Source organism: Myxine glutinosa, chromosome 3 (genome assembly GCF_964187855.1).
Source record: "Myxine glutinosa chromosome 3, kmMyxGlut1.1, whole genome shotgun sequence".
Lineage (NCBI taxonomy): Eukaryota > Metazoa > Chordata > Myxini > Myxiniformes > Myxinidae > Myxine > Myxine glutinosa.
In genome coordinates, this window is record NC_136263.1 from 108,885,717 (window position 1) to 108,912,101 (window position 26,385).

The following is a 26,385-nucleotide window of genomic DNA, read 5'->3' on the forward strand; positions in this document are numbered from 1 at the left end:
CGGAACCCAACGTCGCCCTCTTCCCCTTATCGAGGGGGAATTAATCCCCTCGTCTTATGACTGACTGATGTGGTCCCGGGGTATGATGCCACGCCGGGTCGGCGCTGGGTAGGGTATTAGGCCCAACCGTCCTATGACCTAATTACCAGCGCCTCCCGGCACGCGAGGAAATACTCCCGCTCACGGGCGCAGCGTAATGGATTATTTGCGCCGAGCGAAGCGAACTGCGGCGTGAGCCACTTATCAAAGGGGCTAAACCCGAATCATAATTGTTGGCCGAATCGCGCCACGTACTCTCAATTTGGAAACCTCTAAAGCGACCGAACGAGCATGAAGAAGAAGAAGGCAAAGTTGGGAATAACAGGATTTATTAATAATTATATACAAATCATCAAAAGAACCAAGGAGGAGGAAGGATAAGAAAATAAAGACAGAAGGAGTAAGAAGACACAGTGCAAATATTAGCTTACCTATAAACAGTCTTACTTAACCCAGGACAAGACACACAAAACAGACGACAATCAAACTCACACAAATGGGGAATGGAGGCAGGAACGAATGGCTGGAAGGAGAGGAAGGTTCAGCTGGACGCTGGCTGGAGCTTGATCCCGCACGGGACGTCGGGCTGGACCTCGACAGCCACCGATGCCACCGATGCCACCACAATCTGGTTTCCGCGTAGCAGCGGGTCGAAGCTGCGTGGTGGTTTCAAAGCTGCGTGGTGGACTCAAAGCTCAATTCCCATCTGCCGCATCTCTCTCGTGGGACGTTCCGTGATGGGTTCTCTCTCTGCAGAACTGCTCGTGGGGCTCCCTTACTCATCTGATGTGGGGACGTCGCGCTGCGGGTTATATGACACGCCTTACCAAGCCATACCCACCGAGCCTGTGGTTGGTATTTACAACAAATTTTACATCAAATTACACACACAATTCCCCAATCCTCAACACTGCACCCTCCTTCCTTACGAGCTGCACCGGCCCGAAAATTTTAACTTTAGTGTGACACGCAGGGGTAGTAACCCTCTACAATTAACCTGACCCTGAGTGCAACAATCTTAAAACACGAATAAATATGTCCCGCTAATTGCGTTGCACCCTGCCTAACAGTTTCACACCCACAGCTAACCGAATTGCGGAATTATTTTCAAACTAAACATTTACGGTGGGGGAGCATTATTTACAATGACATTATTTTGACTATTTACAAAACGCAACCCAGGACCTGTGATTGTTCTTTTGAGGAAACAAAAAGAAATTCCTGTTGGGAGGGAGGAGACAGCACGCATTGCATCAACGCACCAGTACCATAAAGAGCACCAATAAATACCAAAACCGCACCAAAAGCACCATTCGGTGCAACAGTCACCAGTTCATAATAATGATACACACAAAAAAAACAACTGGTGGTGGTCTTCCTCTTCTCTGCTGGGCCGATGTTCTTCCTGATGTTTCCTTTCTTCATGCGGCCTATTTGGCAATCATAAACAGCACAGAACGTGTCCATTTTTATTTAGGGCCACAGGGGCCAACTAAGGGTGGTCCACCTGTTTGGCAGAGGTGCCACCTTACCGAGGTCCGCAAGCAAGACCCCGGGCCATCGTGGCCGGTTCCAGCAGAGGTGCCAGGCCCCAAAACGTGGGGTCCATAAAGTGGTGCTTGGCCGCAGAACGGCGGTCCATAAGTGGTGCATCAATGCAATGCATGCTGGTTGCGGGAGTTCTGGCACACAATGGCGGACTCCCGCACGCTCCCCTCGGTGCCCAGAGAGCACAGTCCTCGGGTGGGAGACAGGGGAACAGAAGACAGGTGAGTGAGGGGTAAGGTCACAAGGGTACACATCAATTAAGGTAATGCAAGGTGAGGTGCGTCTGGAGACTGAGCGGAGAAAAGCTCGTCCCTACTGTACGTCACCCCCCCCTGTTACCTACTCTACCCTTGCCCTTACCCCATATTTACAAAAATCTACACATTTACAAATTCGTTGCTACCGTCACGTCTTCCCCCTATTTCCCCTATACCAAATTCGTCACCACAATCCCTCTAATCCAAATTTGCCATCACCAATTCATCATCAATCCTCATAAGGAGGGAGAGATGGAACACAACACAATGTCACACCCACGTCATGATGCATCTCACAATCCAAACATTTGCACAGAAAAATAAAAACATGGCATGGTGTGGAGTTCTGTCACCTCAGGTGAGTGGATGTAGATGGTGCGAGGAGATTCTTAATCCTAACTACTTCCTAAATGACATTAACACACTTTACACTACCCGGGGTCTTTCCCTGCAAAACCATTGGCCAACTTACTCTATGGGTTCTAAAAACCAATTCCCATTGACCAAACTGTGGTGCTTATCATTTTGGGGTCTCACTCCCCCGATTCAACCCCCTGTGCCTTGGCACAATTTCCGGGCTGAGTCGTGTGGCTCTCCCAGTAGGTCTACCCACCTGCACACCTCCACCACTGTAGTTGCCTCCGAGCTTACCTGCTCCTTACCCTAACCTATCTACCTGGGGAAGGCCCTCCTTGGCACTTACCCCACTCGGTGCCCTCTCTGGCACTGGGCTACCCGGGTCCGTCCTCCGGATCCTCGGGCCCCATCCACAACTCTAACGGCTCCAAGTGCCCACCTGCGGCCTCACCTGGCCGACATCCTCACAGTGGCGGAGTGTCCATTCAACTACACACACTAACAGGCCACATGCCCAGCCATTTCACGACACTAATGCACCCATCCAAACACCATTCTTCCACACGCACCACAGCTGCCAATATCCAACCACAATTTACCTACTCCTCTACCTAACTCTTAAACTACCCTCCCCGGGTATTCGTGATGGGGTCCATCCTCCCCATCCACTGCCTTCGCACCAACCACTCCACTCACAGTTTCCACCATACTCACTCCACACCATCCATTCCATACTCCGTATATTCCATACTCCCTGTATTCCACACAACCATTCTCCATACACCTGTATTTGTACACCTGTGCCATTACTCCTGGTGCTTCCTGCACCCTCCTTCCTCCCAGGACCATCCGGTCAACACAACACACAATCGCCATTACTCACTCATACACTGTTCCATACACCTGTTCACTTGCACACCTGTGCAATCACACCTGGTGCCACCTGCACCCTCCTTCCTCCCAGGCTCCTTCAATCACTCAATACAATGCACAACCACAATCGTTCCTCATGCACTGCTCCATACACTTCCACGCTCAATACAACTCCCATCTCTCCCAAGCATTGCCCCGCAATTCCTCATTTGCTCGATATCAATACTCACACACACGGCATCATCTGATCTACCTGGTGCCCTGCTAACACTCGCGCTTCCCCGTCGCCCCTTACATTATTGCGCTCCCTCGTCATTATCATCCAACTACCCTCTCTATGTCCCCGACTACCTGTCCAATGTCGCTACTTAAATCTACAGTTACCTATGGTCATTTATAGGTCCCTACACATTATCCAAACCCTCCCTGGCTAGTTTTCACTGCCAAACCCCATAAAACTATAGCTCCTTTGCCCCCGTTCTGGGTGGGATGGTGGATTTGCGATCCCACCACATCGGGTATCTCCCACTATCAATTTGGCTCATCCAATTCCATCCAATCAAAAATTTTCCAATCACTGCCAATCATCAAATTTTTTGCCAATCCTATTCACTACTCTAAATTTCGGATCAAAACACTATTACCATCACAGTCCACTATATCCGAGCCTCGGTGGGTCGTTACCTCATTAAAACTCGGCTTCGCAAAGCCGAGCAATGAATGCGGGTGGTTTGGTCGCCTGCAGGTTGAGTCCGTCCGGCATTCACGATTCTGGGGAGGAGGCTTCGTTGGGCCGAGATTCCACGCACCATCTCAGCGTGGCACCTTGCAGTCGCCGGCCCGATGGCTCAATCTCGCCCAGTCGGAACCCCGTCCCCGCCACCAGGGGGCACCGTTCCGATCCCTTCGACCTGGCCCCCCTCTCCCGGAATCGCGTCGATCGCCGCTCTGACGCGGCACCGACCATTCAGTGCGGAACCCGGCCCGATTCGTGCGCGACGCTCCGAAGAGCGACGCGCTTACGGTCCCGGCCAGTCCTCGCTGCAAACAAAATGCACCGCGCACGGAGTGCTCGCCTCGGCTGTCCGTCGCCCTAACTGCTAACCCGGTTAACGTCGATGCTTCACTTGCATGCTCACACCACGCAACCCTTTTCACACTCACCAAACCCGGCGTCTCGGCGCCTCCAGTGCATCCCACACACTCCGTCCATTCCACCACCGCACTCCCTGTTACACACCACACCTCTCGCGCACACTCGCTGTTCGCACACTTCCTTAACACACCTCACGCACCGTCTTGCACACTCTCCCTCGGTACGTACTCCGTACCACTCACCATGGGCGTGCACTCTCGCATCCACCCACTCACGCGCTCCGATGTGCCCTGCCGCACATGCGCCACAACCAACTCAGGTGTGCTTTCTCGCACACTCTCGCCGTTCATCCCAGGTGTGCATTCTCGCACCCGCTCCTCCACCAACTCACTCTCCGGGTCACTCTCACCCTCGCACGTACACTCCGTATCGCTCTCACTCCCTGTGTCACACCCCGTACATCCCGACGTGCATTCCTGCTCGCACTCGGTTTCACACTCGCGTTTCGTAACACGCTCATCCCCCGATGCACACTTTTTTCCCACAAGCGCGCCATTTCCACTCACAGGGGACCCTTCACCAACGCCCGGATGCTTTCTCGACCCCAAGCGCGCGAAAATTCTTTCTGCGCCAAACATCCTGCTGAAAAACCTCTTAGCACCATATACAGCCCGTCTCACCTTTGGGATCCTCTTCTCCACGTGCACCTGCATTTTGTGCCTCTGCAACCACATGCGCGAGGGCGCCATTTTGTGCGCCTGAAACCTCTGCAACCACATCCTCATTTCTCTCCTCCTCCATTTCCTCCCTGTGGTCCTGGGTTACCCCTAACCCCTCTTCTAGTTCCCCCACCGGCATCTGGTCGCCTTGATCATCCATGGCGCGATTTTCAAATTTGGAATATTAAAATTAAATTTTGGCCGCTCGAAATTTTGAGCGCGCTTGGCACGCTTCGGGTCCGAATCCCACTACTCCTGACACCAATTGTTACGGAACCCAACGTCGGCCTCTTCCCCCTTATCGAGGGGTGATTAATCCCCTCGTCTTATGACTGACCGACATGGTCCCAGGGGTATGACGCCACGCCCGGTCGGCGCTGGGTAGGGTATTAGGCCCAACCGTCCTATGACCTAATTACCAGCGCCTCCCGGCACGCGAGGAAATACTCCCGCTCACGGCTGCAGCGTAATGGATTGTTTGCGCCGAGCGAAGCGAACTGCGGCGTGAGCCGTTTATCATAGGGGCTAATCCCGATTCATAATCGTTGGCCGAATTGTGCCACGTACTCTCAATTTGGAAACCTCTAAAGCGACCGAACGAGCATGAAGAAGAAGAAGGCAAAGTAGGGAATAACAGGATTTATTATTAATTATATACAAATCATCAAAAGAACCAAGGAGGAGGAAGGATAAGAAAATAAAGACAGAAGGAGTAAGAAGACACAGTGCAAATATTAGCTGACCTATAAACAGTCTTACTTAACCCAGGACAAGACACACAAAACAGACGACAATCAAACTCACACGAATGGGGAATGGAGGCAGGAACGAATGGCTGGAAGGAGAGGAAGGTTCAGCTGGACGCTGGCTGGAGCTTGATCCCGCACGGGACGTTGGGCTGGACCTCGACGGCCACCGATGCCACCGATGCCACCGCAATCTGGTTCCCGCATAGCAGCGGGTCGAAGCTGCGTGGTCTCAAAGCTGCGTGGTGGATTCAAAGCAGCGTGGTGGACTCAAAGCTCATTTCCCATCTGCCGCATCTCTCTCGTGGGGCGTTGCGTGACAGGTTCTCTCTCTGCAGAACTGCTCGTGGGGCTCCCTTACTCATCTGATGTGGGGACGTCGCGCTGCGGGTTATATGACACGCCTTACCAAGCCATACCCACCGAGCCTGTGGTTGGTCGTTCGGGGCACCACCCTTGATGACGAGGTGCGGGCTACGCCCGTAAGGTGGCTCCTCCCCCTTCTTCTCCGAGATTACCTCGTGGCCAATGGAGGCCGAAAGCAGCAAACCTGGCACTTTGAAGATGCCATGGGGGCTTCAGAGGGACCTATCTTATTTAATTGATGCAACGCAATGAATTAGTGGACCACAGAGCCTTATACTGACACATATTAAGGACATAACTACCGAGGGGAAATCTATGATTTGCTACGTGTGTGCGATGGATTAACTAAGGGCGACCTTTGACCTTGATACTACAGAGGGTGATATTTACAACAAATTTTACATCAAATTACACACACAATTCCCAAATCCTCAACAATATATATATATATATATATATATATATATCTATATATATATATATATATATATATATATATATGTACTGTATATAGTATATGTATCTCTAATTCTTGGTGTTTCTCTATTAAACGGAGGTGCACGCTGGAAGAGACTACTCCCTGCCAAGCCCCCCACTGAACCTGTATGGGAAGCGATGTATTGTAAGCAAATCACCAAAAAAACAGGAGCGTATACCGTATATATTCAGTCAATCTATCAATATCTAACTTGGACTATTTTATTAGTGTCTATCGAAAGTCAACACCCCTTTAAAAATTTCACCTTTTGTTGCCTTATCGCCTGGAATACCTGTACCTGTACCGAGGTACCGAGGTACCATACCTGTACCGAGGTTGATTTCGATCACTTCAGCCATTCTCGAGTTATAGACCTATTACAGACTTTGACCTTTTCACCCCAAATTGTAATCATTTAATCTTTACATCATTATACAAACCTGTACCAAGTGTGAATTAGATCACTTCAGCCATTTTCAAGTTTTAGACCTATTACAGATTTGACCTTTGACACCAAAATCTAATCACTTAATCTTTACAATATTGTACATATCCGTACCAAATTTGAATTAGATCACTTCAGCCGTTCTTAAGTTTTAGACCTATTACAGATTTGACCTTTGACCTTTGACCCCAAAATCGAAAACTTGTTGTTATTGAAAAAAACGCTTATGTATACCACCCTTGAGGCTCGTTTTGCAAGCCACCATCTACATATACAATTCAAGAGGCCTATAGAAAGTCTACATCCCCTTTCAAAATTTTCACCTTTTGTTGTCTTGGAGCCTGGAATTAAAATGCATTAAATCAGACTTTTCCCGCCTTTATTTACACGTTTTAACTCACAACTTCGAAGTGGAAAACAAATACCACAAATTTCAGAAATTAATAAAAAATACGAAACTAGATTGTCTTGGTTGGATAAGTGTCCACCCCCTCCCCCCTTATAATAGCAATTGTAAATTAGCTCAGGTGTAACCAATCACCTTCAAAATCACACACTAAGTTAAATGGCCTCCACCTGTGTTAAATTGTAGTGATTCTGATTATTTCAGAATAAAATCAGCTGTTCCTGGAAGGTTTCCTCCGCTGGGTAGAGCATTTCACAGCAATGCCTCAGCATGAGCACCAAGGGGCTTTCAAAAGACCTCCGGGATAAAGTTGTGGAAAGGCACAAATCAGGGGATGGGTATAAAAATATTTTAAAGGCCTTGAATATCCCTTGGAGCACAGTCAAGACAATCATTAAGAAGCGGAAGGTGTATGGTACCACCAAGACCCTGCTTAGATCAGGCCTTCCCTCCAAACTGGATGACCAAGCAAGGAGGAGACTGATCAGAGAGGCCACCAAGAAGGCAATGGCAACTTTGAAAGAGCTGCAGGCCTTTATGGGAAAGACTGGTCAAAGTGTGCATGTGACAACAATCTCCCAAGCACTCCACAAGTCTGGCAAATATTGTAGGGTGGCAGGAAGGAAGCCATCCTGTTTGAGATATGCAAAAAAAAAAAACACTTCAGAGATTTTGAGGCCATGTGGGAAAATGTTTTGTGATCTTAGGAATCCAAGATGGAACTTTTTGACCTGAATGCAAAACGTTACGTTTGGCACAAACGTAACACAGCACATCACCCAAAGAACACCATCCCTACTGTGAAGCATGGTGGTGGCAGCATCATGTCATGGGGATGTTTCTCATCATCAGGGGACTGGTGCACTTGTCAGGATAGAAGGGAAAATGGATGGCGCAAAATACAGCAAAATCCGAGAGGAAAACCTGCTACCCTCTGCCAAAAGTTGTGAAATTGGGATGGAAGTTCACTTTTCAGCATGACAACGACCCAAAGCACACAGCCAAAGCTTCACTGGAGTGGCTAAGGAACAAAAAGAACATTGTCCTTGAGTGGCCCAGTTAGAGCCCCGACCTAAAACCAATCGAAAATTTGTGGCATGACTTGCAGATTCCTGTCCATCAACGCTCCCCACGCAACTTGATTGAGATTCAACAATTCTGTACAGAAGCAAGGGCAAATATTGCCCAATGAAGGTGTGCAGAGTTGGTATAGACCTTTCCCAACAGACTCACAGCTGTAATTGATGTCAAAGGTGCTTCCACCAAGTATTAACTCAGGAGGGTGGGCACTTATCCAACCATTATCAAAACATTTACAATTAATATTCTGAAATATGTAGAATTTATTTTTCACTTGGAAGTTGTGGGTTACGATGTGTAAATAAGGGTTGAAAACGTCTGATTTAATGCAATTTAATTCCAGGCTACAAAAGGTGAAAATTTTGAAAGGGGGTGTAGACTTTCTGAAGGCACTGTAATTACTCTCATGGAAAATGCTTTTCGAGTTTATTTTATCCTCAAAAATAGACCCGTAGTGAACATGCATTCTTGTTAAAAGATTGGCCGTTAAAACCTACCCTTATGCAGGGGGACAGACATCTGTACAAACACATTGTGTTTTTTATGGTAGATGGAGAATAACAATAAATACATTTCCATTTATTTTATAGCTGTTGTTTTCGTCAAGATTAGTTTGAGTGTAAAGCGGATGGGGTTTGCATTTTAGGATGCTTTTACAGTTGGTAGTTGAATTCAATGACCAAATATGCAAATATTCTTTAAATTTAAAGTCAATCAGATGAAAACTGAGGATTTTAAAACTTGGCCTATGTTGACGTTTTGGCCTATGTTGACCTCAAAAATAATTGGTTTTCAATGTATGCTCAATATGTGCTCTATCAAGTGGTCTTGTAACATGTGGTAACGTTTCAATTTCCTCTGTTGAACCAGTTTTCGATGTACGCTCGACCGATTGATAACAAAATGCAGACACGTACAGTGCATTCAAAAAGTATACAGACGCCTTCACTTTTTTCACATTTTGTTATGTTGCAGCCTTTTGCTGAAATCGTTTAAATTTATTTTTTCCCTCATCAATCTACACTCAATACCCCATAACGACAAAGAGAAAACAGGATTTTAGAAAGTTTTGCAAATTTATTAAAAAGAAAAAACTGAAATATCACATTGACATAAGTATTCAGACCCTTTGCTATGACACTTGAAATTTAGCTCAGGTGCCTCCCATTTCTCTTGATCATCTTTGAGATGTTTCTACACCTTGATTGGAGTCCACCTGTGGTAAATTCAATTGATTGGACATGATTTGGAAAGGCACACACCTGTCTATAGGTCTATAGGAAAGGCACCTTCACTGCGGCGCAGGGTAAATATGTTGATAGGTGGAAAGTGAGCCAAGCCAGATACTTACCACGATTAATACAGGAATGCATCAAAATGGGATTCTAAACATGAATGGGTTGAAACGTTATGCGGGATTTCTTTGATGTGCTTCACGCAAAATCCACAAAAATCACAGCGTCGATTGCTCCCGAACAACATGAGTGCTTTGGAGAAAGAAAACGCATTTATGCAGTGAGTGTTCAATGTATTATCTTCACATATTACTTTCAGAACAACAACAACACCATCGCTTTGGAGAAAGAAGCTGTTTGAGGCCTGAAGGTGAAAGCCTGAGGCCCATATGTGCTATAGCCTTCTCAAGGCCTGTGCCGACTATTGGCTGCAACTTTTCGATATATATTTGATGATCCTTGCTTTACACTATGGAAGAGTTCCTTATCCTTATATGATGAAAGGAAGACTCCATTTTTGTTCCTTGTTCGGTTTATTAAAACTCAAAAAGGTAGGGAATAAATGAACTAACTCAAGATAATCACTATACTAAGAAACGAACTGAACTCTTTAACGAAGCCTCTCTGTTCAGCCGGTCGTGGCATGGCACAATCTTCTCCTTTGCAGATCTTCTCCTTCGCTCTGGCCAGTGCAGCTCTCTCTCCTCGAAGTCCCATTTTCCTTTTATCATAGATGCTCACTTCCATATATGGGATGGAATTTAAGGCTCTGCACGGCTCAGACAGAGACACTCTGGTTTGTATCTTGGATTATCCTAAGGACCATTTCTTAGACAGCTGTCACAGTTAAAGTGATAAAACACCTTTTTATCTATCCTTTGTAGGTCACTCCTTGACCTGTGCATGCAAGCTCTTTCTCCTACAGATTCCATCTCTACAGTTATACAAAACACATTTTTGGAGAAAGAAATATCTGAACACATATATTTTGGTATTCTCCCACAATCCCTCATTTTTTCTTTTGTTGTTTATATTAATCATTAATCTAAACATCAACCTATTTAATATTCGAACCATAAATTTTGTAATCCAATTTTCCCATTCATAAGGCATACGCCGTCACTCTGGAAGAATATGATCACAAAACATTTCTCTTTCCATATTGATAATGCAATTCACTTCATTTGCATAAAGCATGGAACACTTCACCTTTGCCAAAACACAATAATTTCAGTTCACCATTAAAATAATAAAACATCTGCAACATTTGGCAATACGTTTGCTTTGACACAAATGTTGACTTTTTTTTATTGAAAAGAAGGAGCTGATCAGTCGTGTTTGAAATTCAAGTATGAAATATTATCTTCTGATGTATTCATGGCACCTACACTATTGCGTAGGATTTTCTGCTGTTGTGATAGCTGGGCAGAGTCATAAACTGACCCTGCTTTTCATGTAACATTCTTGCCACTCTTGCTGTGAGCCATAGTAGATTTGAACAAGGCCTTCATCCAATTGTCGTCGACTTGCCTCCTCACTCATCATGAGTATGGAGCAAGTGTTGGATGTGATGTTGATTGGCCAGCAAGATGTGGAACAGGGATGCCGGATGCATCCGCAATGATGATGTTGGGACCATGGTACTCAAGTTGTCCATGGTCCATACCAGGAGCACCCAGCAGAATGGTGCACAGCTGTTGTGAAGAAAAGGCACAGCCGTTCGCTTGTAACTCCATGCTGACTCCCCGGAAGTTGGTGAAGTAATAACACACGTCACCGCATCCCGTGGAAGTTGCAGGTAAAATGTCGTCATCCTGCCATTGCTGACGTGATGAATGTTCGAGGCATTCGAACAAAAGTAGGTGATCGCCCTTCTTTCATATGTTGCAGTGTCATCCAGGCCAATGGTCACATAAATCTCCCTTGGTGAAGGTAAACATCCATCTCCAATCTTACAAAGGAGTATGTCTTCACCATTCTTTGAGAAGGAGGGTGTATGCCAAAATTAACTTCATTTTAGCCACAAATTTTCTTTTTCGAACTTCTTTCCAGATGTCGTCATCACTCCATTTGAGATGTGACCTGGTCTTTCCTTTACTCTGCCACATTTATATCTGCTCGCCACACAGATTGAATCAGATGGGGTACATTGTAACATGAAATCACTATATTTTAACTAATCATGTATATCTTATAACAGCTTCACACGAATAATATTCAAATCAAGTATGTGTTTTATACTACTTAACGAAGAATAACATCCACAATTGCTTTCAGGTTCATATAATTCAAAAATTAAGCTCATGCAGTTATTTTAACACTATTTCAACAAAAATAAATGCATTATTAGTTGAATGTATATAAGTAAAATCACAAACAGGAATATCTAATTTCCAACAAATCTTGCAAACAGCAAACTATGCATAATGTATTATTAGCATAGTCCTCCCCACTTTTTTCTTTTAATAGTGTAACTTATGGTGATATGAGTACACTACACAATTCACAATGGTTTGTTATGCCCTTATCTTAGCTCTACTGTATTCATTTGCAACATTACTTGATTCAATCTTTTAATCTCAACATTTATGTCGCCATAAAAGTCTTCCTCTTGTGGTTCCACATGTATTTCCTCATTTGTTGCTTCATTTATTTCTGCACGTGGTGCTTCATGCACTACCATAGTGTTATTTGTTATCTTATTTAAACCCACCGTCACTAAGGTTTTCAAGCAAGCCACCACTAAAACTATTGCCAATATAACTACTAATCCAACAAACAAGTATTGGAGTATCTTAGCTGCCACTCCTCCGAATGTGTTTTCCAACCATGCAAAGGCACCCCCTTTCACATAATCGTGATATCTTGCTCCCTCTTGTCTTATTGTATCGGCTATGTTATAAACGTCTCCCGAATTATCAGGTATATATGTACAACAATCTGTACCAATCACTGCGCATGTACCTCCTTTTTCCGCTAATAGCATATCTAATGCCATACGATTTTGTAATGCCATGGTTCGTGTTGCTGCCAGCTCACTTGTAAGTTGTGTCAATCCACTAGCTGTTTTATTTGCCAATGTTTCTATAGCCAATGCCATTTGCCGTAGTTCATGTCCTGCCTTCCAGGTTCCATAAAATGGAAATACTACCATTCCAACCCATTCCCCCATACTAACCGTTCCTTTTTGCCTAGAATGCAGGATACGCATTGGTGACTTCGTTAACAAGCGCATGTGTTGAAGTACAAACCCAAGAAAACATGTTCCGATCCATCCTGACGGAAGATATGGATATGCCTTGTGTCCACATATAAAATATGTATTATTATATGTCCATGTGTTGTCCATTCCCCAAGTGCCTTCCCAATATAAAGTTAAACCCTTGGTGCCATTTGGTCCTAGTGGGACGGGCATCCTCATCCAGCCTTCTTCGAGACCATAATAGTGGCATTTGGAGGTTCCCATAGACCTGTTATGCGCACGCGTCTGGGGTCTGGTGATACACATTAATCCTTTCATTTGTTGTTGAATAGTCACGAAAGAGGGCATTTTGTGCTTATTGTATGTAGGTCTATAACTGTCCTTAAATTGGTAACAATTATATCCTCCTTGTTGCCATCCTATCCTTCCTGACATTGAGCCTTCAAAATCTGCTGCTATCAGGGTGTCTGGGAAGTGGCTACATAATTCTGCCCAACCAAAAGAAACTGCCTCCAATGGTACTCCGTTCTCACTAGAATGCGGCATTTGTGTGCAAATCCAACAATTACTTTCATTTGCTATATCAGCCCTTGTGTGGGCTAAATGTAAAAAAGTATTAATCCCGTGTAATCCATCGGGTTCTAAAGGTGTGTCCCTATCTTCCATCAAACTTCTCCTTTGCTTATGTCGTACCGCATAATCATATATTTGTATGTCGGCCACCAATGTTGCGTTTTGTGCTCTCATTAGCCCGAAATAATGCATGCAACACAGAGTCCCCACCACTAGAGAACTCATTCCTAGGATAAATATCACCATTTTCAAGGAGTATCCGAAGTAGAAGTCTCTGTTTTCCCCTGATTTGTCGGCTTGTCTTGATAAGGTCTTTCCCTTTGTCCCACCTGTATCCATCTGTAAAACATGTAAGCTACCCCTTGTATATGTTCATACCTATAACATAATTATATGTCAATGACATTCAACATTATATACCAAACTAACAAGCTTCCTAAAAGATAAATAAAGAAAAATCCCTTAATATGTAACATAAATCTGATTATTTGCCTTATCCTGATCCCCCTATCTCCCGGGGTCCATATTTGTTTCCATTCTTATCAACTTCCTATGGTCTGTTAATTTATTCCAAAACACTGCAACCAAAGGTTTTGACCAAAGCTGTACCAAACTATTTCCAATGTGAACTCAAAATACTCGTGAAACAATCAATTCAAAGAATTAACTTCAAAGGGTCAACAAATTCATTTTATAAACAGATCTAATTTTCTCCCCTACTGCTATAAGGAAGAACAATAGCTCGTATAAGTCTTTGTAATATCTCACTTAATTTACCCAGCATTTAAGAATTTATTTACTATCCCTTCCCCTTCCGTTTACCAGTAACTTTGTTTAAACTTCCTAACTTAATTTGATGAATCCCATGTGTACAGCTACCACTTATTGAAACACCTATTTTTGTAGAAAATATCCAAATAAGTGGTTTTACGCCCCCTTAACTGTTGCTCATCCATTTCTATGCAACTAGTGAATACTACTAACACCTGTATGCCAATATAGGTGTGCCAGATTAACAAATATGTTGCAGGTACACGTAACATCGCGTTCTGAGTGTAAATAACGTAACAGCACGTTCATGTCTGCCCCTTGGTTTTAAGATGCACAATGCAATCCGTTTTAAAACTTACAATAGTTCAATTCAGCAAAATTTTCTTTACTTTCTGCCCATATCATCTATGCCTAAGACATATCCATACATACAGCACAATTTATATGCTGATAACAGTCCAGTTGATATATGTCAAAATCCATGAGCAGAGTACTCTGGGAAGTCAGTATAAAACCTCTTCCAAGTTTGGCTAATTTTGTACTCCCTTTTTTTTTATGAAGCTCATATCCATAAATAGCTTTTATTCTAATATAAATTCTATCAAAAATGGAATCCCAAAATTACACACAATTTTAGTATTAATTAATGGCTGCTCATAACCCAGCACATCAAATCGTCATATTCCATCTCCCTTAACAAAAGGGATAATTTTCATAATCAAATTATATTTCTATTTTATTTTACGAATTCTCTGGATATGCGATCCCATCCACATGAAACTATCCATTTCCAGACAAGCTCATTGTCGGTTTCAACAATCTTGTAAGATTGACACATAAAGCCAAAAACACAAACATTGACACTCAAACATACACAAACCCAAGCATTATGTATATTTGTTTACATTGGAACCATTATTAACAGAGCAAGATGGGTGTCAATTTTATTTCAATCTCGCAAAATTTATCCTTCAATTTTAAAATGCTATTTACACAAATAGACAAAAAGTTTATTTTCAGAAAACCCCTATAACGTCACATTGAAATTACCCTTTGGTTCCCACAATAATGTATCCAAATTTGACAATACATCCATTTACATGTCAGTCGACCACTGACCTATCCATCATGCAAAAGAATAGTCCAAAATGCCCACGTTATAATCATGTGACGCTTGTCACTTGGCGTCCAAAAACTTGCAAAGCGCTGTTCCACTTTTATAAAATTTTAAAAATTGTGTTGCCCAAAATGCTCCCTAAAACCACATTTATAATTTACAAATATGAAGCTTCCAGAATGAACTCTAATTCTGGATCTTTAATTCATGTTCCAAAAATATCCAGTTTTGGCATCTGATCAACTAATTATTAAGTCGCTACCAAGCAAAAAGTAAAAGTCATTCTTGCTCCGAAAACTTCTCAGACCTTTCAGACACAAGAAGCGTCAACAGTTATTCATGTTGGTTTAATGATTTAATCTGTTGAGGCCAGTCGTCATTTGGAATCTGCAGCAATGAAGGCCTAATCGTTATTTGAGGTACCTGTAAGCAATGGTACCCTTAATCTTGGTACTCCCTTGCGAAATCATGTCTTGTTGACATACGGACATATTCTTTTCCAATGTCCCATTTCTCCACAATTGAAACACAGGTTTCTGTCGTTACCTGGTCTGTCCACCTGTGCACTTGTATTGCTGGACTGCATCTCTAGATCCCTGAGTTGCCACTGCGATCTCTGGTTATCTCCCGAAACACGAAAAAATTCTCTGTACTGTTCTTTTTGGGGAGACAAATGGGAATCAGATGGGCCAACTGTCACTTTCATTCCTATTTTCGAGATGTATTGGAATGTATTCTTTTTATTTTACATTCTAGGTCCGTCATCCGTTCTTGCTGTTCCCATGTCCTGGATTCAATATCCCAATAATGGAATGCAAGCCAGTCTACTGTTAAATTTTGTTGCTTCCTGGCTTTCAATTCTTGTCCTAATCTCTCCAATCGACTTCGCTCAAATGTACTGTCGTGGAAGTGTAGGTGAGACTCAAGACTCCAATGATGTCACAGGTTACAAAAGATCACAACTTTATTAACTGGTTCTTCACTTCATTCCCATACCAAATAATACCGTTTAACTCAATGGACCAGTTAACTCTATCCGCATAGTCCCTCTTTCGTTGCTGCAGCGCCGAACTCGTGGTACGCGTTCATTCCGTCGGGCAGGGCTTCTGAGGATGAGTGCTCGTTCGTTCCGTCGGGCAGTGGTTATCGTGGCAAGTGCTGCCTTGACTCAAAGTCTCTTCTGTTTATATCGGCAACCTTCCGTTAATCCTCTGTGCGCTGAAATCGTAATCCCTTCTCCGCTGCTTATAATCCGTTCTCCGCACACGTTACTCGGTCGCCTTACTGGCACCAGCTCGCTCCCCTCCTGCTGCGAGTTCCATTTTCCAAACAATAGGGGGGGTGCTCCAGCCTGGGGCTGTGACCAGGTGGACAAGAGATTACCATGTTCGTGCACATTCCTGGCATTCATTTACGAAATCGTCTATCTGCTTCGTTACCAGTCCCAATCAATGAGTTACCAGTCCCAATCAATGAGTTACATTTCCACAATTCCCTCATCTTTTTGTTTTTGTTTATATTAACCATTAATCTAAACATCAATATAAGTAAACAATCAATCACTGCAAGTAAACATCAATACAAGTATAAGTAAATAATCAATCTCTACAAGTAAATATCAATACAAGTATTCAAACCATAACTTTGGTAATCAAATTCCCTTAGGCATACACCGTCATCCTGCAAGAATCACAAAACATTTCGTTGGTCATTGACTCCTTCCATATTGTTCAATCTATTGCATTTGCATCACAAATATCTTTTCAAAACAACACTTCACCATCACCAAGATACAACAATTTCACTTCATTTTCAAGTTTTGTAAAGCATCTGCACCATCTGGAAAAAACGTTTGCCTCCACACAAATGTTGACTTTGTTTGAAAGGAAGGGCTGATCACTTGTGTTTGAATTCGGGTATGAAACATTTTCTTCTGTCTTTATAAACACCTGCACTACTTCGTGTAGGATTTCGCTGTTGTGGTAACGGTGCGGAGTCATAGACTGACCCTGCTCTCCATGTAGCATTCTTGCCACTCTTGCTGTGAACCATAATTATTCCTTGAACAAGGCCTTCGCCCAGTTGTAGTCGACTTGCCTCCTCCCTCATTATGAGTGGGCAGCAAGTGTTGGTGTAATGTTGATTGGCCAGCAAGATGTGGAACAGGGATGCCGGATGCATCCACAATGATGTTGGGACCATGGTGTTCAGGTCATTCATGGTCCATACCAGGAGCAACCAGCAGAATCGTGCACAACTGTTGTGACAAGGGCACAGCCGTTTTTTTGCAGCTCCATGCTGGTTCCCCGGACGTTGGTGAAGTAATAACATATGTCCCCGCATTTCACAGAGGTTGCAGGTAAAATGTCGTTGTCCTGCAACTTCTGATGTGGTGAATGTTCGAAGCCTTCGAACAAGAGTAAGTGATCGCCTTTCTTTCATATGTTGCAGTGTGATCCAGCCAAATGGTCACATAAATTTCCTTGGTGAAGGTAAGCATCCATCTCCAAGTTACACGGGAGAATGTCTTCATCATTCTTTGAGAAAGAGGGTGTATGCCACGTTTAACTTCATTTTTTAGCCACAAATTTTCTTTCTCGAACTTCTTCCCAATTCCGTTAGCACCCCCTTCAAATGTGATCTCGTCTTATCCTTATGCTCAGTCACATCTGAATCTGCTTTCCACACACACTGAATCAGATAGGGTACATCTTACCATGAAATCAGCATAATCATGTATATCTTCCGACAGTTTCACATTCAACAATTTGTTGTTTTTCCTTAACACAAAAAAGTTATATTCATTTATATGCGTCACACAAATAATATTCAATCAGGTATGTATTTCACTACTAAACTAAGAATAGCATCCACAATTGCTTTCAGGTTAATATAGTTCAAAAATTAACTCATGCAGGTATTTTAGCACTACTCTAAGAAAATAAATTGTATATGATTACAATCACAAACGGGAATATCTAATTCCCAACAACAATTTTCCCAAACCAACAAATTAAGCATAATGTATTATTACCATAATTCCTCTCCACTTTTTCTTTTCCCTTTTTTTTTTTTTTTTTTTTTTTTTCCTAACAGTGTGTCATTCGTGGTGATATGAGTTCACTGATATTGTAATTGACACAACTCATAACATTGTCGTTATGCCATTATCTTAATTCTACTGTATTCATTTGCAACATCACTTGATTTAATCTTTTAATCTCAGTATTTATGTCGCCATAAAAGTCTTCCTTTTCTGGTTCCACATTTCTTTCCTCATTTGTCACTTCATGCGTTATCATCGTGTTGTTGGTTGCCTTATTCAGACACACCGTCACTAAGGCTTTCAAGCAAGCCACCACTAAAACAATTGCCAATATAATTACTAAACCAACAAACAAATATTGGAGTATCTTAGCTACCACCCCTCCAAATGTGTTTCCCAACCATGCAAAGGCACCCCCTTTTATATAATCGTGGTATCTTGCTCCCTCTTGTCTGATTGTATCGGCTATGTTATAAATTTCTTCTGCCTCATCAGGTATGTACGTACAGCAATCTGTACCAATGACTGCACATGTACCTCCTTTTTCTGCTAACAGCATATCTAATGCCATACGATTTTGTAATGCCATCGTTCTTGTTGCTGCCAGCTCTCTTGTAAGTTTTTCCAATCCACTAGCTGTTTTATTTGCCAACTTCTCCATAGCCAATGCCATGTGCCTGAGTTCTCGCCCTGCCTTCCAGGTTCCATAAAATGGAAATATTACCATTCCAATCCATTCCCCCATGCTAATAGTTCTTTTCTGCCTAGAATGCAGGATATGCGTTGGTGACTTTGTTAACAGGCGCATGTGTGGAAGCACAAACCCCAGAAAACATGTTCCGAACCATCCCGAGGGAAGATACGGATATGCCTTGTGTCCACATATAAAATACGTATTATTATATGTCCATGTGTTGTCCATTCCCCACATGCCTTCCCAATATAAAGCTAAACCCTTCGTGCCATTTGGTCCTAGTGGGACAGGTGTTCTCATCCAGCCTTCTTCGCGACCATAATTGTGGCATTTAGAGGTTCCCATAGACCTGTTATGCATAGGCGTTTGGGGTCTGGTGATACACATTAATCCTGTCATTTGCTGCTGGACGGTCATGTAAGAGGGCATTTTGTTCTTATCATATGTAGGTCTATAACTGTTGTTACATATTTATGTGAATGTATGTGAATTACCATTCAGGTCTTTGCTTATCCGTGTGTAGTATATTAAGTTGTTGTGTAGTTGTTGTGGTTGGAGGGTCAGGAGCCCTTCTGAGGGAGTGGCCGGAAACGGAAGTGACCGGAAACGGAAGAGGAAAAGACACGAGGAAAAAAGGACGAGTATTATTCTCTCGCCCCGCTCCGACAAAAGGTGGGATCGACCTTGCGCTGCGTGGAAAAGCGGCGTTCCGATCCGAAGCCTGTCTGGCGAGAGGAATTACCGGGACTTGTACCTGCCCGGTGGAGACGGCAAGTTGACGTGGGGCCGTGCATCGACCCCGCGCCTGGCCTCGTTCGCGGCACCGTCCAAACAGACGCGTGCGGGTCGCACGTTGGGGCCTAACCCGCCTTGCAAGCGGCGTGGGGTTTGGCTTGCTTTACCGTATCCGCCTCGCGTGGCCACGAGGGGCTGCAGCCACGGTGCCTGGTACGATACCTGCCCGGTGGAAACACGTCCACCCGGGGTTCGTTCTACCGCCCGAGTGCGGTGACGGCGACCATCATCTTGGTCAGGAGGGGCCCAGAGACATTGTGCGGGACCGAGACCAAAAGGGTGTCGTGAGTACTCACCGGGACACACGTATATAAGTATAAGATGGCCATCTTACTCATAGGAAAGTGCTTGTGAATTGGGAATTGTTGATGGTTGTATATGGTTGATTGCTCGGGGAAAATCTCCGTGGTTGTGTCATTGCAATTGTATGGTCATTCCCATTGGAAATATATCCTTGAACGTCAGTTGTCTCTGGGGTGAAATTCATATAGATTGCGTGGCGAAAGCGCATATTTAATACAGCTTTCTGGCGAAGTTCCTCTCACGGTCCGGGGGTCACCGAGACCAGGTATTCACCGAGGGGACCATGTAACAGAATTGGGGGCTCGTCCAAATTACGATTTGCGGTTTCGCAATTGGGTCTACGTCCGGGATTTAAAATTGTATAAAATAATAAAATAATAATTTTTTTTATTAATTAAAATTTATTAATTAATTATTAATTGGTAAAAAAAATTTTTTTGAGAAATTGGGGTAAAGTCTTGGGTGAGAGTTAACAGGTGTTAACGATAGGCACCATGGCGTTTGTGGCACAGAACTTTGGGGTAACCCCGAGTGAGGCACAGTTCCGAGCGTTGCTAAAGTCGGACCTCTTGAAATTGGCCAAACATTTTAACTTGGAGGTCCGAACTAATTTGAGGAAGGCAGAGTTGCAGGCCACGGTGATACAATCTATGGTGGGATTAGGAACATGGGACGAGTTAGCCTGGGAGTGGCTACCCGAAGAACCAGAAGACGTTGAGCTCCGGAAACTGGAGTTGCAATTACGGAGCCAGGAACGGATCAAAGAAGAAGAAAGGAAAGCAGAAAAGGAAAGAGCAGAAGAAGAAAGGAAAGCAGAAAAGGAAAGAGCAGAAGAAGAAAGGAAAGCAGAAGCGAGGAGAGAAGAGAAACAAGCAGAGGAAAGGAGAGTGGAACGAGAACTCCAGGAAAGGTTAGAAGGGAGAAAAGCAGAGGAGAGGAGAGCTGCAAGGGACCTCGAAGCAGAGGAGAGAAAAGCGGAAAGGGAATTAAAGGAACGTGACATGGAGCTTCAGCAAGAAATCAAATTCAAGGAGCTGGAGTTAATGAGAGAACGGGGAGAGGCACCACCCTTGCTGACGGGGTCGACACCTAACCAGAAAACCTGGGATGTGGGCAGACATGTGAGGCTGGTTCCACCGTTCAGTGAAAAGGAAGTCGCGAAATTTTTTCCACACTTTGAGAAAGTGGCTCGACAATTAAACTGGCCGGAGGAGGCCTGGACCATACTCGTGCAAAGTGTGCTGGTGGGGAAAGCTCAGGAAATTTATTCGGCGCTACCAATGGACCAATGTGCAGATTATGAGGTACTGAAGACGCACATCCTCAAAGCGTATGAGTTGGTTCCGGAAGCTTACAGGCAAAAATTCAGGAATGCCAGGAAGAGGGAGAGTGAGACCCATGTGGAGTTTGCCAGAGTGAAAGAAAACATGTTTGATCGGTGGTGTGAGTCAAAAGGAGTCGGGAAGGACTTCGAGACATTGCGGGACTTGATCCTGGTGGAGGAATTCCAGCAGTGTGTCCACGAGGACATCAAAGTGTACCTGCAGGAAAAGAAGGTACCAAAGTTGTGGGACGCAGCCACCATGGCAGATGATTATGCCTTAACCCACCGAATAGGGGTCCACGAACCTAACTCCTCGCCTAGATCTCCGCAGGGGAGGTGGGGAACAGCAGGTGCGGAGAACGACCATACATGGCGGCGGCCTCGAGATGATTATGGGGACAACTATGATACCCCACCGGTTCGAAATCAGAGGGATGCGGGCCCAAGACAAACTTATAGTTCGGGGGGCCCGAGGCAGACCCCGAGTTTTTCCTCCGGGCCTACTTGCGCGTTTTGCAAGAAACCTGGACACTTGATGTCCAGTTGTTACCTCATGAAAAGGGACAACCCAGAGCGGAGTCCGACTATTACAACTCCGAATGCGATGGCTAGCGTAAGAAATCGCCATCAAAAGGGTTACCAACCATTTATTTCAGAGGGGTTTGTGTCACTGGATGGAGCCTCGACTAACCGGAGACCGGTTAGGATATTGAGGGACACAGGGGCCCATCAATCTTTAATGCTTGAAGGCATTTTGCCATGGTCCGAGGAGACGGCAACAGGGGATAGTGTTCGTTTACAGGGGATCGGGGGCGGTGTTAGTGCTCCCCTTCATGTCATCCATTTGGAGTCCGATTTGGTGTCAGGACCGGTCACCGTCGGTTTACAAGCCACGCTTCCCGTAGAGGGTGTATCTGTGGTTATCGGGAATGATTTGGCCGGGGGTCAAGTTTATGGTAACCTGAGGGTTGGTAAAGAGCCCAGCAGGGAAAATAACACCACACCAGCTCGGGATGGCGACAAAAGTGCCAAGTTATTTGTAGGGGGACTGAACTTCAAAACAGAGGAAGAAGTTCTGACCTCTGTCTTCAACAGATATGGGCCGCTGGTGGAAGTGCGGTTGGTAAGAGACTGGGAAACGCAACAGTCAAGAGGGTTCGGCTTTGTCACGTTTGCCAGCACAAAAGACGCCAGAGAGGCAGAGAAGAATTGGAATGGCAAGGATTTGGAGGGTCGGACCATAACAGTAGGGAAGGCATTTCGTAGGCGTCGAGAGGTCTACAGGAGAGGACAACTGGGCGGTAGTTTTGGTGGTGGCCACAATCAATATTATTATGGAGGCTCCCTGAGTTACGGCCGCTCCCGAAGGAAGGATTGGCAAAGTAGTGGCCGAGAAGGAGACCGCTATTCATGGGACTACAGGGACCAGTGGTCCCACCCTAATTATTAGGGAAGTTCTGAGAAGTTGAAGCACTGAAGGCGGCGGAGCCACCGAGCCAAGATTCCTACACGAATTAACCGTGAACGCCGTTCCTAAAGGCGTCCATGTAGTGAACTTTCATGCACGGACTAACCGTGAACTCCACGTTCCTCAAGGCGCCCATGTAGAGAACTTTCCTGCACGGACTAACCGTGAACTCCGCGTTCCTAAAGGCATCCATGTAGTGAATACTCGGCTTGGCCTCCCAGAAAAGTGCTATCGAGTGGCTTAACTTTGGATCTTTGATCAACCCCTTAACCTTCATTCACAAGAAACTGGCGGTCAAAGTCAGAGGGTCAGGAGATGGAGTTTGATTTGGCAGGGACAATGTCGTTGCTGGTGCTTAGTCCAGAGTGAGTAATCTGGAGGGGTTGTGGTGAAATTTTGGTTGCTTTATTTTTAAGTGATAACTGTGCCCGGGGGCAACTGATAATGTGGGGGGGGTTGAGTTATCTGGTTTGTTTCCCCAAATTGGCCGGCAAAGAAAGTTTTCGCTGGGTTCAAACTTTCTTTCTTGAAGGGGGGGAGTGTTACATATTTATGTGAATGTATGTGAATTACCATTCAGGTCTTTGCTTATCCGTGTGTAGTATATTAAGTTGTTGTGTAGTTGTTGTGGTTGGAGGGTCAGGAGCCCTTCTGAGGGAGTGGCCGGAAACGGAAGTGACCGGAAACGGAAGAGGAAAAGACACGAGGAAAAAAGGACGAGTATTATTCTCTCGCCCCGCTCCGACAAAAGGTGGGATCGACCTTGCGCTGCGTGGAAAAGCGGCGTTCCGATCCGAAGCCTGTCTGGCGAGAGGAATTACCGGGACTTGTACCTGCCCGGTGGAGACGGCAAGTTGACGTGGGGCCGTGCATCGACCCCGCGCCTGGCCTCGTTCACGGCACCGTCCAAACAGACGCGTGCGGGTCGCACGTTGGGGCCTAACCCGCCTTGCAAGCGGCGTGGGGTTTGGCTTGCTTTACCGTATCCGCCTCGCGTGGCCACGAGGGGCTGCAGCCACGGTGCCTGGTACGATACCTGCCCGGTGGAAACACGTCCACCCGGGGTTCGTTCTACCGCCCGAGTGCGGTGACGGCGACCATCATCTTGGTCAGGAGGGGCCCAGAGACATTGTGCGGGACCGAGACCAAAAGGGTGTCGTGAGTACTCACCGGGACACACGTATATAAGTATAAGATGGCCATCTTACTCATAGGAAAGTGCTTGTGAATTGGGAATTGTTGATGGTTGTATATGGTTGATTGCTCGGGGAAAATCTCCGTGGTTGTGTCATTGCAATTGTATGGTCATTCCCATTGGAAATATATCCTTGAACGTCAGTTGTCTCTGGGGTGAAATTCATATAGATTGCGTGGCGAAAGCGCATATTTAATACAGCTTTCTGGCGAAGTTCCTCTCACGGTCCGGGGGTCACCGAGACCAGGTATTCACCGAGGGGACCACGTAACACTGTCCTTAAATTGGTTACAATTATATCCCCCTTTTTGCCATCCCACTTCCCCGGACAGTTGGCCGTTAAAATCTGATGCTATCAGGGTGTGAGGGAAGCGGCTACATAACTCCGCCCAACCAAAAGGAACTGCCTCCAATGGTACTCTGATCTCACTAGAATGCGGCATTTGTGTACATATCCAACAATTACTTTCATTTGCTATAGCAGCCCTTGTATGGGCTAAATGTAAAAAAGTATTAATCCCGTGTAATCCATCGGGTTCTAAAGGTGTGTCTTCATCCTTCATCAAACTTCTCTTCTGCTTTTGTCGTTCCGCATGATCATATATCTGTATATCATTTGCTGGTGTTGCGTTTTGTTCCCTCATTACCCCAAAATAATCCATACAACACAGAGTCCCCACTACTAGAGAACCCATTCCTAGGATAAATATCACCATTTTCAAGGAGTATCTGAAGTAGAAGTCTCTGGTTTCCCTTGATTGGTCGGCTTGTCTTGATAAGGTGTTTCCCTTTGTCCCACCTGTATCCATCTGTAAAACATGTGAGCTACCCCTTGTATATGTCCGTACCTCTAACATAATTACATGTCAATAAAATTCAACATTGTAACTAATAAATTTCCTAACAGGTTAATGAAAGAAAATCCCTAAAAATTCCTTATTATTTAACATCAATCTGATTATTTGCCTTTCCCTGATTCCCTTATATCCCGGGGTCCACCTAACTCCCTTGATCATGAGTGTAATTGTGCTACATTATCACTCATACTGTACTAATATCAGTAGGTAATTGTATGTCATGTAGGCAAATAAATGTCACTATCTCAAGTAGGACTACTACATGATGAAATAATCAATCACTACAAGGGGCGTTAAAATGTAATTCAAATGAATGTAAATCACGAGTATCATTTATCCGCCACTGAATGTTCTGCTGGGCTGCTAGGTGCAGCCTCATTTTCTGTGGGGCCATCCACTTTAGCACCATGTGCTCGCTTGCAATGAGAGGCATGAATCCAACTTGGTCTGCCTTGGCATTTTACTGCAGTATGCGTTGTCAACAGCACCTGATGTGGTCCTGACCATCGTGGTGTCAACGCAGTTTTTCGTTTGAAAATTTTGATGTACACATAATCTCCAGGTTGAAAAGAATGACACTCATTCTCTGCAGGTTCTGGTAAAGCTTCCTTCACCTGGGAATGAAACATCTTCACGATTTTGGTCAATTCAATACAGAAAGAGTACATCAAATCATCCATCTGGTGAATATCCATCTCCTTGATCATCAGGGGAGGTGAATGAGGTACCCGCATTGGTCTCCCCATCAAGATTTCATGCGGGGATAATCCCGTTCTCCTATTGGGAGTAGCCCTCATTGCGAGGAGTGCAAGTGGAATGGCATCTGGCCATTTCAAGTTGGTGTCCGCACAGATTTTGGCCAGCTTGTTCTTTATTACTCCGTTATGTCGTTCCACTGCTCCCGCCGATTGGGGGTGATAAGGACAGTGAAGATGAAGGTTTATCTGCATTGTCTTACCCAATTCCTTAATAACATCTGCTGTGAAATGCGTACCCTGATCAGAAGAAATCCTGCAAGGAACTCCAAAGCGACATATGAAGTCCTTCAACAGAATCTTCACCACAGTTTTGGCATCTGCATGTCGACAAGGATAAGCTTCTACCCATTTTGTAAACATGTCTACAATCACTAAGACAAACTGAAATCCAGCGCACTTTTCCATTTGGATAAAATCCATCTGTAAATGTACAAACGGACCTGACGGTGCGGGATGAGCTCCTGGTGTAGTCTTTTCACCTTTGCCTGGATTATACGTCTGACACACCTGACATGTAGCACAACATTGCTCTGCCACAAGTGTAAACCCAGGTGCATACCATTGTTTTAACACTGATGCACACATGCCTCCTTTACCTGTATGACTCACTCCATGAGCCAGACGAGCAATCCATGGC

At 44.7% G+C, this 26,385-nt stretch overlaps 1 protein-coding gene across 1 annotated transcript in view; it reads left to right on the plus strand.

Moving 5' to 3' along the window:
* Positions 1–25,693, plus strand: part of LOC137414288 (nuclear receptor coactivator 2) — a 167,984-nt gene extending 142,291 nt beyond the window's left edge. Inside the window, exon 19 of the mRNA XM_078773596.1 lies at positions 25,553–25,693. Within this exon, the coding sequence (XP_078629722.1) occupies positions 25,553–25,693 (141 nt within the window). The remainder of the gene's footprint in view (positions 1–25,552) is intronic.
* The last annotated feature ends 692 nt before the right edge of the window (positions 25,694–26,385 follow it).